This window comes from Crocuta crocuta, unplaced genomic scaffold, assembly GCF_008692635.1.
Source record: "Crocuta crocuta isolate KB4526 unplaced genomic scaffold, BGI_CrCroc_1.0 scaffold179, whole genome shotgun sequence".
Lineage (NCBI taxonomy): Eukaryota > Metazoa > Chordata > Mammalia > Carnivora > Hyaenidae > Crocuta > Crocuta crocuta.
In genome coordinates this window covers 892,853-905,447 of record NW_027551568.1, presented here as the reverse complement: position 1 = coordinate 905,447, position 12,595 = coordinate 892,853, and the positions used below count along the sequence as shown (strand labels likewise).

Here is a 12,595-nt window from a genome sequence, read left to right as displayed (position 1 = left end):
GCTCCTGGGGTCCCCACCCCCCTTTCCTGACTGGTTATGGCACCTGGAGATTGCCACTCTGATCCACGTGTAGTGTCTTGTGTCTCAGCGTCAGTTGATTAGTGAGGGTGTTTGCGGCTTTCGATATCTGATTAGTTAGGGTGCCCCGTGGGTCACGATGCTTGAGTGGTTGCAGGTCCAGGTCTTACGACAGGTCAGAGGGCCACCACAGCCGACTACTTGTGGTGTCTCTGGTATAGCACCCTGACTAGGTAAGGCGGTTGCTTCTCAAATGTTTGATTGATTAAGATGCCTGTGTTTTTCATTATCTGAGTGTGAAGGCACCCGTGTGTCTCGTGACTGGGGTAGGTGAAGATCCTGCCAGGCTCTCTAGTGCTAAGTGTCAGCACAAGCTGATCTCAGCCTCAGGAGCCAGCCGTCCTGTGTTGTGGGGACACTGTGGGGAGCCTTTAGAATGTTTCCGTGCAGCCGGCTAGGTTGGCTCTCAGAAGACTCCGCTTTGAGGAGTTAGGTGACACACCACAGTGAAAACAGGCATATGTGCTGGGATGCAAACCAAGATTTGAATCCCAGATCCTTTTTTTTTTCTTTAAATTTATTTTTGAGAGAGAGCATGTGAGCACAAGTGGGGGTGGGCAGAATTTTTTTTTTTTTAATGTTTGTTTTTGAGAAAGAGCACAGTGAGGAGGGGGGTACAGGGGGGAGAGGGGACAGAGGATCCAAGAGAGCCCAGTGCAAGGCTCAAACTCATGAGCTGGGAGATCATGGTCTGAGCCAAAGTCAGTGCCTGTAGATTCTTTTTTTTTACCTGTAATTTTTGTGTCATGTTTCTTATTCTCTGGAACATCAAATTCTTCTCTCTTTCCTTCTCTTCTTTCCTAGATCCTTCTTTTCATTCTGATGTCCCCAGGTATTTTCTCTCTGAATGAGCCTTCATTGCAGTGTTCATGTGAGTGGTTTCTAGAGTGCATAGCATGTTGGGGAGGTTAGGACAGTTTGTGAACCACATTTCCATTTTCCTTATGCCTGTACTCATGCGGGCAGCTCAGCTGGGCAGGGTGTTTCAGAGGGACAGGGTGTGGGTGGAGAAAATCAGGGCAGGGATGAAGGCCTGTGTTGGGTGACTTGTGTGTGGTGACTGGGGAAAAACAGGCACTGCAAGGATCCGTGTGCCAAGGCCCCCCAGGTGGGGATGCGTTTGGCCTGTCTGAAGTCTGACTAGAGGAGCACAAAGTGGGTGGGCTGCTAAGTTCAGGCAGAAGGGGACGGGACAGTGAAAAATAGAGATGGGGAGAAATCTCTATTTTCGACTTTCTAAGGCAGGACTCCTAATACTTGCTGATGAGTTGGTGATGCACAGGGTGTTAGCTGCGAACATCTTTGTTCCTTGTGGAGCCGTGTGCTAAGGTGAAGAGGGTGTGGGTAGAGCAGAGCCGGCACGGGGAGGGAGTCCCTAGTCAGGCTGAAGCTTCTCACGTGAGCCGGAGAAGATGTCAGGAGAGTGTGGGTGAATGTGAGTTACCAGAACACGGTTATGCCTTTTAGATACTTAGGGCTAGAAAAGATACTTGGGAAGGAGTGTTGAGTGTGGGAGAGACCTGGATAGGGCTGGAGCGGATGTGAGGTCAGGATCGATCCGTCTGGCATTTAGCTGAGAACAAAATGTTAAATCGTTACATTGCTTTAAAAGTCCTTAGTGTTCCTGTGGGTTCCCCTGCAGCTCACCAGCCACATTGGCCTCTTTGTTCGTCTAATGTGGCAGAAATGCCATTTGTGTCTGCTGTTGGCAGTGCTTTTCTCCCCAGTGTGCCATGGTGTTGAGTGGGGAATGCATACAGGTGCCTGCAGTAGATCCATCCCAGGATGTGAGAAGTTCCTGTGGACGGAGGTTAGGTCGTTGTGTAAAATAGGCTTTGTTTTCCATTCCAGCACCTTCCCAAAAACATTTTTTTGCCCTGAGATAGGATAGGTTGGTGACTATGTTATGTTTAATCTGAAAAATAGGCTTCTGTCAGTCAGTTAAGCATCCAGCTTTGGCTCAGGTCATGAACTTTCTGTTCGTTGGTTTGAGCCCCCAAGTTGGGCTCAAATGTCTGGAGCCTACTTTGGATTCTGTGTCTCCCTCTCTCACTGCCCCTCCCCCACTTGTATTCTCTCTTTTTCTTTCAAAAATAAACAAACATTAAAAAAATAATAAAAAATAAGGTTCAGTTCTGCAAGAGCCATTTTCTCTTCTACCAAAATGTAGTGGAAGGTCATTTGTAAGCACCTTTTAAAAGTACAGGAACCTGCCATGGCAGAGATCTGAACTTCTTGATACACTAGTGAGAAGTTCATGTCCAGCTCTGGTGGGGCCTGGGTGGCTCAGTTGGTTAAGCATCTGACTTTGGCTCAGGTCATGATCTTGTGGTTTGTGGGTTCGAGCCCCACGTCAGGCTCTGTGCTGACAGCTCAGAGCCTGGAGCCTGCTTCGGATTCTGTGTTTCCCTCTCTCTGACCGTCCCCTGCTCACACTCTGTCTCTCTCACTCTCAAAAATAAACAAACATTAAAAAAAAAAGTTCATGTCCAGCTCTGGTTAGTCCTCCATTTGGTTCTTTGGGATATGGTTACTGAGTCACATTAATTTTTAATTTTTTTTAATGTTTTATTTATTTCTGAGAGAGAGAGGGAGAGACAGTGTGAACAGGGGAGGGTCAGAGAGAGAGAGAGAGAGACATAGAATCTGAAACAGGCTCCAGGCTTTGAGCTAGATATCAGCACAGAGCCCGACACAGGACTCGAACCCACGAACCATGAGATCATGCCTGAGCTGAACTTGGACACTAAACCAACTGAGCCACCCAGATGCCCCTAAGGCTTTTTCTAAAATATTGAAAAATAGCTTTTCATTTTACAAATAAAAGAACAAATTGTATTAGGCACCATTCTCCGGGCTGAAGAGGTCGTGTTGACTTTGCCTTCCCCCCAGTAGGCTTTTTCCTCCTGATTTAGCCAACACTGCACATGGTAGGTGCCCAGAAGTTCGATGAAGCCCAGAGAGGCTTTCAGTGAATTGCCTGAACTCAGTGATTTAGCACGTTATGGAGCAGAGGTTGTCTCAGAGGCTGTTCCCTTGCTGCCACCCCCCGCCCCCCAAACAGCATCTGAACATTTCCTGATGTACTGCTTGAAAGGAAGTGAAAAGTGTGTGGCCCGTTTCACATGGACATTTTCATTTTCTTGCAGTTTTACCACTCCCGAAGGCCCCAAGCCCCATCCTAGATGTTCGGACTGGGCAAGTGCGGTCGAAGAGGATGAGATGAGAACCAGAGTTAACAAGGAAATTGCAAGGTATACATTTCAGGCCGATTTGGAATATTATTTGCCGTGCTTTCAATTATGTATTAAATCTGAGGTATGTCTTCGAATGATGATGCTTACGAGTTTGGTCCCCGTACTGCAACATTAGCAGTGCCTGGGAACCTGTTAGGAACGCACATTCTCAGGCCCCAACCCAGGCCTGCTGAATGGCACACTCTGGGTGGGGTCCGGCCATGTCTTGAAGAAGCTCTCCAGGTGTGTCTGGTGGGTCCCAGTTCTCACAAACTCCAGGCCACTTCCATTCCTCATATACACCCTTAAACACCGCTTATTTCTTTTGATTACATTCTTTGTTCTTTTTTCCCCTTCTTGATATATGCCATCTAACCCAGCTGAATGAACTTTGAGTTAAAATATTGTGGCTCAGGGGCACCTGGGTAACTCAGTCAGTTAAGCGTCTGACTCTGGCTCAGGTCATGATCTCACGTTTCGTGTGTACGAGCCTCGCGTCAGGCTCTGTGCTGACAGCCAGCTCAGGGCCTGGAGCCTGCTTCAGATTCTGTATCTCCCTATCTTTCTGACCCTCCCTTATACATGCCGTCTCCCTCTCTCTCTCTCTTTCTCAGAAATAAAAACGTTAAAAAATATAAAATTAAAAAAATATTGTGGTTCATAATTACCTGGAGAGTGTTAAACTGAGTCCATTGGTTCTTAATTCTTATGAGAAAAATGTGTCATCTCTGCAGAGAAGCAGGGCCACATTACCTGTTGCACCTCTGCAGTGCTTGATGGTATTTCTTGCTGCCTCAAGAAATGCACAGGCACATGTGGGAGCTGGTTANNNTTTTTTTTGTTTTTTTAAAAGAAAAATTTTTTAATGTTTATTTTTGAGAGAGAAACAGAGGTCGAATACAAGTGAGGAAGGGGCAGAGGGAGAGGGAGACACAGAATCTGAAGCAGACTCTGGGCTCTTGAGGTGTCAGCACAGAGCCTGATGCAGGACTTGAACATATGAACTGTGAGATCATGACCTGAGCTGAAGTTGGACGCTTAACTGACTGAGCCACCCAGGCGCTCCTCCAGTGTTTTGAATTAGTTGTTTATTGATGTAGATCTTGATTTCCCCAACTGTAGAGCTGGGATGTTTGATTCGGTCTGTGTAGTTTCTCTGTGCTATTCCTGAGGTTTATAACAGCTGTCTTGACCTACCTGTGTGTTCCTACCCCTTCTTCCCTTGCCAGAGACTGTCTGTGGCTCTCTTGCTATGTGTGGAGATTCCAGTATGTTTGGACACTCCTTTGGTGGCCCCTTCTGCTCCTCAGTTATCTCACAGGCCTGCCTCTGATAATTGTTCTACTTGGCAAAATAGGCCTGCTCAGTTTTTGACCACTCTGGTGCTTGATCACACCTTTCCTGCTGGATGGCTGCCACTTTAGTAAGGCCTGGGTGGTCTGACCTGCTGATGGTGGTGGCCCACCATACTTTTTACCAGAATTTAGCTCACTGTACTTTCAAGAGGTTAACACACACCATACACCAGCTCTCTGAAAATTGGAAAGTGAGTATTAGTCCTATCTGAAGCCAGTCTTCTTCAACTGGAGTCACAAGGAGAATGAAGCCCTGTAGAAAGTGATCTGAGAGTCTCCTTTCTCTGTTCTCACAGGCTGATACCGATGCTTTTCTGGATTCACAGGAAATAAACTCACTCATTACTTCCTTCGTCCAAACTGTACTTGATGCCTCTGCAAACTTGGGGGCTAGGATTTTGTAAGGAGACGGAGGAACAGACTACATACTTCGGACAAATAAACTTCTAGTTTGAGGTGGTCCATGGTTTCGGTGGTAGATCGCGTACATTCCTTTGGCTGACATACCTGGGCAGAGCTGGGGTTTGGTAGTTGTTATGATGATAGAAGTCAGATGTCTGGTGAAGTTCGAGAGGAACAAGACTGGGGTGACAGTGTCCGTCTCCTTCCAAGACGGGGGGAAGTGAGCAGGACTCAGGCACATGTGTCTCGTTAATAAATATTTGTGGTGTTAGAAAGAACTTTTTACTTTAACTTGGGTTTATTTTTTTTTGAAACTCCACTCTTATTACTTAACCTGAAACTGTTAGGGGCTTTCTTTGACTCAGAGACCCTCTGCTTTATTACATATGGTGGTGATCAAGGGCATTGCTGCTCACAGAGCCTGGTTGCTCTAAGCACATGGTGTGATCTTGGCGTGTAACTTACCTTCTTATGAGAGAAGATGCCGGAGAGAGATTGAAAATAAGCCACTCAACTGTGCTGTTACCTGAATTCGCTAATCCAGGGTGGCTCAGTCAGTTAAGCGTCTGACTTTGGCTCAGGTCATGATCTCGCAGTCTGTGAGTTTAAGCCCCACATTGGGCTCTGTGCTGACAGCTCAGAGCCGGGAGCTGCTTCAGATTCTGTGTCTCCCTCTCTCTGGCCTTCTCCCACTCATGCTCTGTCTCTCTTTCTCTCTCTCTCTCAAAAATAAATTAAATTTCAAAAAAAAATTAAAAAACACCCAACTGTGCTGTTATCCAAATTCGCTAATCCAGACCATACTGCTCAGGAAGAAGGCCTTATTCCTGGAGGCTGTCTTTTAGTTCTAAAAGCATTATATTTAGTTAACTCAGTTATGTCTTAAGTCAGTGATGTTTATTTTGCTTTCAGGTATAAAAGAAAACTCCTCATAAATGACTTTGGGAGAGAGAGAAAGTCCTCGTCGGGAAGGTAAATGCCACATAAGTGTTTCTTTTCTAATTTGATAGGCCTGCAGTCTGATAGTAGAAACAACTGCGTGAGATGCCGGCTGTCTCAGCGGCATGTGCTGGTTAGTCCGTTCCTCACTGCTTTGGAAGCTGTACTGACTGTGTACTAAATTCTCACGTACACACAGATTCCTGGACTGTTGAGGATTAACATGGTTTGAAATCTCGACAGATGTTCTTTTGTTGTGGTGTTTCAACATTTTCTTACATAGTGATCTTAAGGCATGTTCTGTTTGTCTCCTCTTCAGTTCTGATTCGAAGGAGTCAGGGTCCGCGGTACCAGCTGACTTAGAGACGGATGAAAGTGTGCTCATGAGAAGGCAGAAACAGATCAACTACGGAAAGAACACCATCGCCTACGACCGCTATATTAAAGAGGTCCCAAGGTAGCCTTGTTTCACTGGCACATGCCTGATGGAGTCCAGGGCTTTGCAGCTGAATCAGAGTCTGGGTGTAGCTCACGCCTGCTGAGGACCATTGAACAACTGAGGCACTTACATGAATGAAGAGGAATGGATGGGACCCCCAGGGACATGAGGATAAGAAAACAACACTTTATAGCTCAGGGTGTTGGGAAACATTTCAGGTTTTTACTTCAGGTCAGACTCCTAGCAGTCTTATAAATATAAGGCTGTTAACAACATGCGTGATGGAGAAAGAGGAAAGTTCAAGTTGCAGGTTGTAAAGATGTTGTTGGAGAACAACGTGAGCGTTGCCTCATTTGGTCCGGGCAGCACGCTCTTCTACCTGCTCCCCGCACGCAGGCTGCAAAGCTTAGAGCATCGATTTCTTGGTAGGACTAGGGTTCAAATACACCTTTCTGGAGCACACATAGCAGAAGAATAGTAGAGTCAAAGGGGTAGTGCATTTTATACGTTAGTTTTGCTTGTTTTATAGAATCTCAGTTGATCTGTAATTTTTTAATAACTCTGAGTTTATAGTTTGGTTAATCTTCAAACCGATGTGCAGATGTGGGTGGAGTGTGTTGGAATAACCTCCCTCTTTCCCGCAGACACCTTCGACAACCCGGCATCCATCCCAAGACCCCCAACAAGTTCAAAAAGTATAGTCGACGATCGTGGGACCAGCAGATCAAACTCTGGAAGGTGGCGCTGCATTTTTGGGATCCTCCACCTGAAGAAGGATGTGATTTGCAAGAAATGTATGTCTTTCTTGCATTCTTGTCCTATGTTTCTGTGATGCGTGCAGTGACCGAAATCACTTGATCATCTGTGCGGCACGCTCTCCTTGTACTGAGTTCCCCTGGAAGTTCTCTGAGAGCAGAGTAGCCAGCGGCCCGGGCCTCATGTCTGGTTTCCCCGTGCACACATGTGCAGGTGGCATGGCTGCACTCTGGGAGGCGGTGGAGAGAAGAACATGCTTCCTGGATTTAATTTACTTTTCGTAGCTAGAGAAAGTAGAGCCTAGTAAACCTAGTAATACGTGGATTGTGGTCTGTCTTAAGTTTTAAAGTAAACATTCTCAAAGGTATTTGAGTAACTTAAGCTGAACTATGGAAACAAAACCTTTTATCTTTTTCCTGTTGATTTTTCAACTGCAACCTGGTTGGAAAGGCCTGAGGCCTAGGGTTCTGCCCTGGGGTTGGGATGGCAGTTGACAGGGCGCTGGAGAGAAAGGCCTCGCACGCGTGCTCTCTTTGAGCCCCTCTTCTCAGCTCCCTCCCGACCTCTCCCTTCTTCAAACGATATGTTCATTCAGTAGATACTTGAGTTTCTGCTTTGTGTTGGGGAAATTAAGAAGAAGCTGTCGTGTCTGAAAGGATTTAAAAAAATTTTTTAATGTTTTATTTATTTCTGAGAGTGAGAGAGACCGTGTGAGCAGGGGAGGGTCAGAGAGAGAGGGAGACAGAATTGGAGGTAGGCTCCAGGCTGTGAGCTGTCAGCACAGAGCCCGACGCGGGGCTTGAACCCACAAACCGTGAGATCATGACCTGAGCCAAAGTCGGACGCTTAACTGACTGAGCCCCCCAGGCGCCCCTGAAATGATTTTTTGAGGTTTTATTTAAGTGCTCTCTATACTCCACGCGGGGCTCAAACGTGGGAGTCTCCTGCTGCTCTGACTGAGCCACCCGGGAGTCCTTGAGATGATTTCTAATGTGGCTTTATGGATTCGGCCTCACGGATGTCATCGTGTCATACCTGTTTTTTTCCACTGTGACACTATTGTTCCGTGCTCTTTATGAGAAGAAAATTGGAAAGATTAGTGATGATCTGTATGTCTTGTTCTGGTGGCCCCTACATCCCCAAATTGGGCTTATTAATGCTGCTTCTACCTGGAAGGACGCCCGTGGGTGTGTAAACAGTTGCACCTCGGTTGAGAACGGGCAGGTTGTGGTGTGTTCTGAGCCAGGTGGGTGTCTCCACTTGCAGAAGCTGCAGCCTGCTCTGCCTGTGCGGGTTGACTGGGCAGCATGGCGTCAGAGAAGGCAGACAGTTCACTGAAAACTGTCCCGATCCCTTCAGGAGCAGAGGAGACCCGTGTCAGCACTCTCAGGGCAGCGTGGTATTGATTGTGCTCGTGTTTAGTGATCAGGCTGGGAGAACCTTCCTGCATCATGTGCCTCCTGGCTTTAAATGGGGACTGACTGACCTGTTTGGTTTCACTTCACAGACATCCTGTGGACCTCGGGGAAATGGAGACTGAATCCGTAGAAAGCAGCTCTGAATCCCAGACAAGCTCTCAGGATAACTTCGTAAGTACCTTTCCGTGGTTTCAAGTTAATTGTGGATAACGTGTGCCACTTCATAAACTGACATTACGGCCAAAGTTTGATTTTGATGCTTAAGAATAAGGGGGCTCCTTATCCCTTTCTCTTGACGTCGTCAGAATATCAGATTTGGTGGAGTTTCTCTTTAGTGGCCGTGTCTAGGTTTTCGGTTCAGTCCACCTAACCAGTCCTACCGTTCATTTGACGTTATTTTTATTCGTTTATTTAAAGTTTATTTTTTTATTACTGCTTCTGGGTCTTTTGGCCAAGATCAAATGTAAAGTTCATTTATTTTGAGAGAGCACACGCATGTGTGGAGGAGGGGCAGAGAGAGGGGGAGACAGAATCCCAAGCAGGCGCCATGCTGTCAGCACAGAGCCCCACACAGGGCTCAGTCCCACAAACCTTGAGATCAGGACCTGAACTAAAGTCAGGAGTTGGATGTTCAACCTGCAGAGCCACCCAGGCGCCCCCACCATTTTCATTTTAAAAGTAAAAAGCCTCCGGAGGCCCAGGTGGCTTCATTTTTGGTGAAATGGTTAAGCATCCTGCTCTTGATTTCTCCTCAGGTCATGGATCTCACAGTTCCTGGGCTCTAGCCCGCCTTGGCCTCTGTTGCCAATGCTGTGCCTGCTTGGGTTACTCTGCCTCTTTCTCTCTTGAAGTTAAAAAAAAAAGTAGGGGTGCCTGGGGGGCTCAGTCAGTTGGGCATCCGACTTCAGCTCTGGTCATGATCTCAGTTTCGTGGGTTTGAGCCCTGTGTCGGGCTCTATGCTGACAGCTCACAGCCTGGAGCCTGCTTCCAATTCTGTGTCTCCCTCTCTCTCTGACCCTCCTCTGCTCACACGGTCTCTCTCTCTCTATCAGAAAGAAATAAAACATTAAAAAAAAAAAAAAAAGAAAAATAAACTTTAAAAAGAAAAAAGTAAGGCCTTTTTTCCTTTGGTTCCAGTGCTTATGTAGGGATAGTCCCTGGTTAACTTTAGGCTGTATGTAATTTGTGCTGGTGATTTGCTAGTACAAGGACCATTTGCTAATTGTTATGAAATAAAGATATATTTTGGGCTTAGGGTTTCTCCCACATTTGCCAATTTTTATTTTTTTATTTTTTAATAAAAAAAATTTTTTTTAATTTTATTTTTAAAAAAATTTTTATTTTCNATGCGGGGCTCGAACCCACGAACTGTGAGATCATGACCCGAGCCGACGTCAGACGCTTAACCAAATGAGCCACGCAGGTGCCCTGCCAATTTTTAAAAACTATGTGTTTTTGAAGAAACAACCGCAAACATTAGAAGCAATATATAAAATGGTCTCAACTAATCCTGTAGCTTTTGGGTACATGTTGTTTCAGACTTTTCTGCATGTATACAAGTAGCTACAGGTGAGCAGTTTATGCTTTATGTGCGATCATCCTGTGTGAGGCCCTCCTGCACTGTGTTTGAACAGCTTAGAAGCCTATAAAATAAAGGTGCATAGTTGCCTTTTATCTCCCTCCATCTGTGTCCCCTCCCTGTAAGCCCAGCCATGTCCATCCTGTCTTGTGGACCGTCTGTGGACCCACTCTTTGTGACTGTGAGGTTAGAAATAAGACAGATGTCCAACAGTAGAGGACTAGCAAATTTATGTTTATATTCGAAGTTGTTTTTGAAGACTAATGATGGGGGAAAATTGTTAAGAAAAACCAGGTTATTTAATGGTAAGTGATCCCAGTTTTATGCTTATTTATGTACATGTGTGCGGGATTAAAAAGGAACCCATGGAAATCTCCGCTGGTAGTATCCTTAGTTTGGATGAAGCTTAGTTTGTCCCAGCTCAGGAAACATTCTGAATATACCACCTGCCAAATCAGAAGTTACAGGGAGAGGCTCAGGCCCGGGGCCGGCAAGGGGCAGGGGGAGCAGGGGCCTGAGCCCCTGTGGCCAGACCCTGAAGATTAGAGGCAGGCGTCCTGGCGGGAGGTCCTGGCGGGTCCAGGAAGAGGGGTTCAGACACGGCTGGGTGTACTAAAGGGAGAGCAGCCCGGGCTGAGTCCTTTATGTAGTACTAGGAACACCCAGAACTGTGTGTCCCTTAACCACACAACTGAATTCTGGACACAGCATGATGTCACTGTGCTCGGGAAATGGCATGTTGATAGAATGCTGTTGGCAGCATCCATATCCAGGTTTTCTGGTTGCCCTAATAACGTTCTGTTACAAGGTTTTTTGATTTACAGTTTAATAAAGGACGGCTTGTCTAAATTGTCATTTCTTACAAGTTCTTTAACTTAGATTAGTCTTCCTGCCACCTCCCCTGTGACCTTCAGTTTTTGGGAAGATTTCAGACCAGTTTTTATAATGTGGAATTCCTCATTTGGGGGTTCTGTTTCTTTAAGAACTAGATTCAGATCGAACCCATTAGGCAAGAATGTGGCCATAGTGGGGGGTATGTCAGTTTGTTCCATTATTGGGGGTGATCAATTTATAACATGAGTCAAGTGATATCAACCAGATTTCTCCATTCCAAAGAAAAAAAAAAACAACTTAAAAAAATTTTTTTTAATGTTTATTTATTTGAGAGAGCGAGCGAGTGAGCATGAGTGGGGGGAGGGGCAGAGAGAGAGGGAGACACAGACTCTGAAACAGTCTCCAGGCTCCAAGCGCTTATCACAGAGCCTGTTACGGAGCTCGAACCGTGAACTGTGAGATCATGACCTGAGCTGAAGTCGGACGCTTAACTGAGTGAGCCACCCAGGCGCCCCAGAAAAATCCCTTTTTTTTTTTTTTAGCGTTCATTTATAACTTTGGTGTAAGTTGGTATACACATTGGGGTTCAGTGGGCTTAAGTGTTCTAAATTGTAAACTCTAAGACTTGATTACGTGGCCTTGTAATTAATTAAACTTTTAATGAAAAAAGCAAAACCTGTTATTAAAGCAGTTCAGAAATATATTAAACAGCATTACTAAATCCTGCCCTGAGAGCCACTATTTGGGTTTCGTCTAGCTTTTCAGCATCTGTTCTGTGCTTGTTAACGATGCACGTGGATGTTCACATCTGAAATGTCTGTTTTATACGGTGCCTTGCGTATGGTATGTAACGGCCCCTTTGGCAGCACAGTTACTAGAAGTAGTAAGTGAACGCATAGACCTTGACATGCACTCGCTCGATTGATTCCCAGATGAGACTCTAGGAGGTGGCCCCCATGTTTGAGGTGACATGGGCTGGAGAAGGAGCAGCCAGGGCAGGGCCTCCTTGGCTGGTGGGCGCGTGTCCCGGGGTTCGGTGCGATTCTGTGTCGCGAGTCACAGTGCATGGATGACAGTATGTGGAGTCCGCCCTGCAGCCCCCTGTGAGTCAGGACTGGGGCTCGGACGCCTTAAAGGTGTCAGCTTTTAGCTTCTGGTGGGGGTCGGTTAGTGAGTAGGGGTTTGACAAACCTACCTCCCAGAAAGTGTGACTTTTCCCATGAGTTTGAAGTAGGTACTCACTGAAGTCTCTCTCCCAAGCATCCTAGTGTGCAGGGCCGTGGGCTCCAGAGGAGGCAGTACCCCCTGCCTCGGGGTGCGCAGCCTGGATTTAGTGCCGGCGGCAGCAAGTCCCGTGTGCCTCGGGGGGTAGCCGTGACCGTGCTTTTGTTTTCTAGGACGTGTACTCTGGCACACCCACCAAAGTCAGGCACGTGGACTGCGGCGCGGAGGACGAGTTTGACTTGGAGGCTTGTTTAACGGAGCCCTTGAAAGATTTCTCAGCCATGAGCTAACTGGTGCCACCTGGAGGCCGCCGAGAGCGAGAGTTGCCCCCTCC

General features: G+C 46.5%; 1 protein-coding gene across 1 annotated transcript in view; it reads left to right on the top strand.

Annotated features, from left to right (window-relative positions):
• SLBP (stem-loop histone mRNA binding protein) overlaps positions 1-12,589 on the top strand; it is a 13,554-nt gene extending 965 nt beyond the window's left edge. The window contains exons 3-9 of the mRNA XM_077750585.1: positions 1,806-1,888; positions 3,228-3,332; positions 5,984-6,043; positions 6,330-6,467; positions 7,094-7,243; positions 8,713-8,794; positions 12,435-12,589. Coding sequence (XP_077606711.1) covers positions 1,806-1,888; positions 3,228-3,332; positions 5,984-6,043; positions 6,330-6,467; positions 7,094-7,243; positions 8,713-8,794; positions 12,435-12,551 — 735 coding nt within the window. The 3' untranslated portion in view covers positions 12,552-12,589. The remainder of the gene's footprint in view (positions 1-1,805; positions 1,889-3,227; positions 3,333-5,983; positions 6,044-6,329; positions 6,468-7,093; positions 7,244-8,712; positions 8,795-12,434) is intronic.
• Positions 12,590-12,595: the final 6 nt, after the last annotated feature.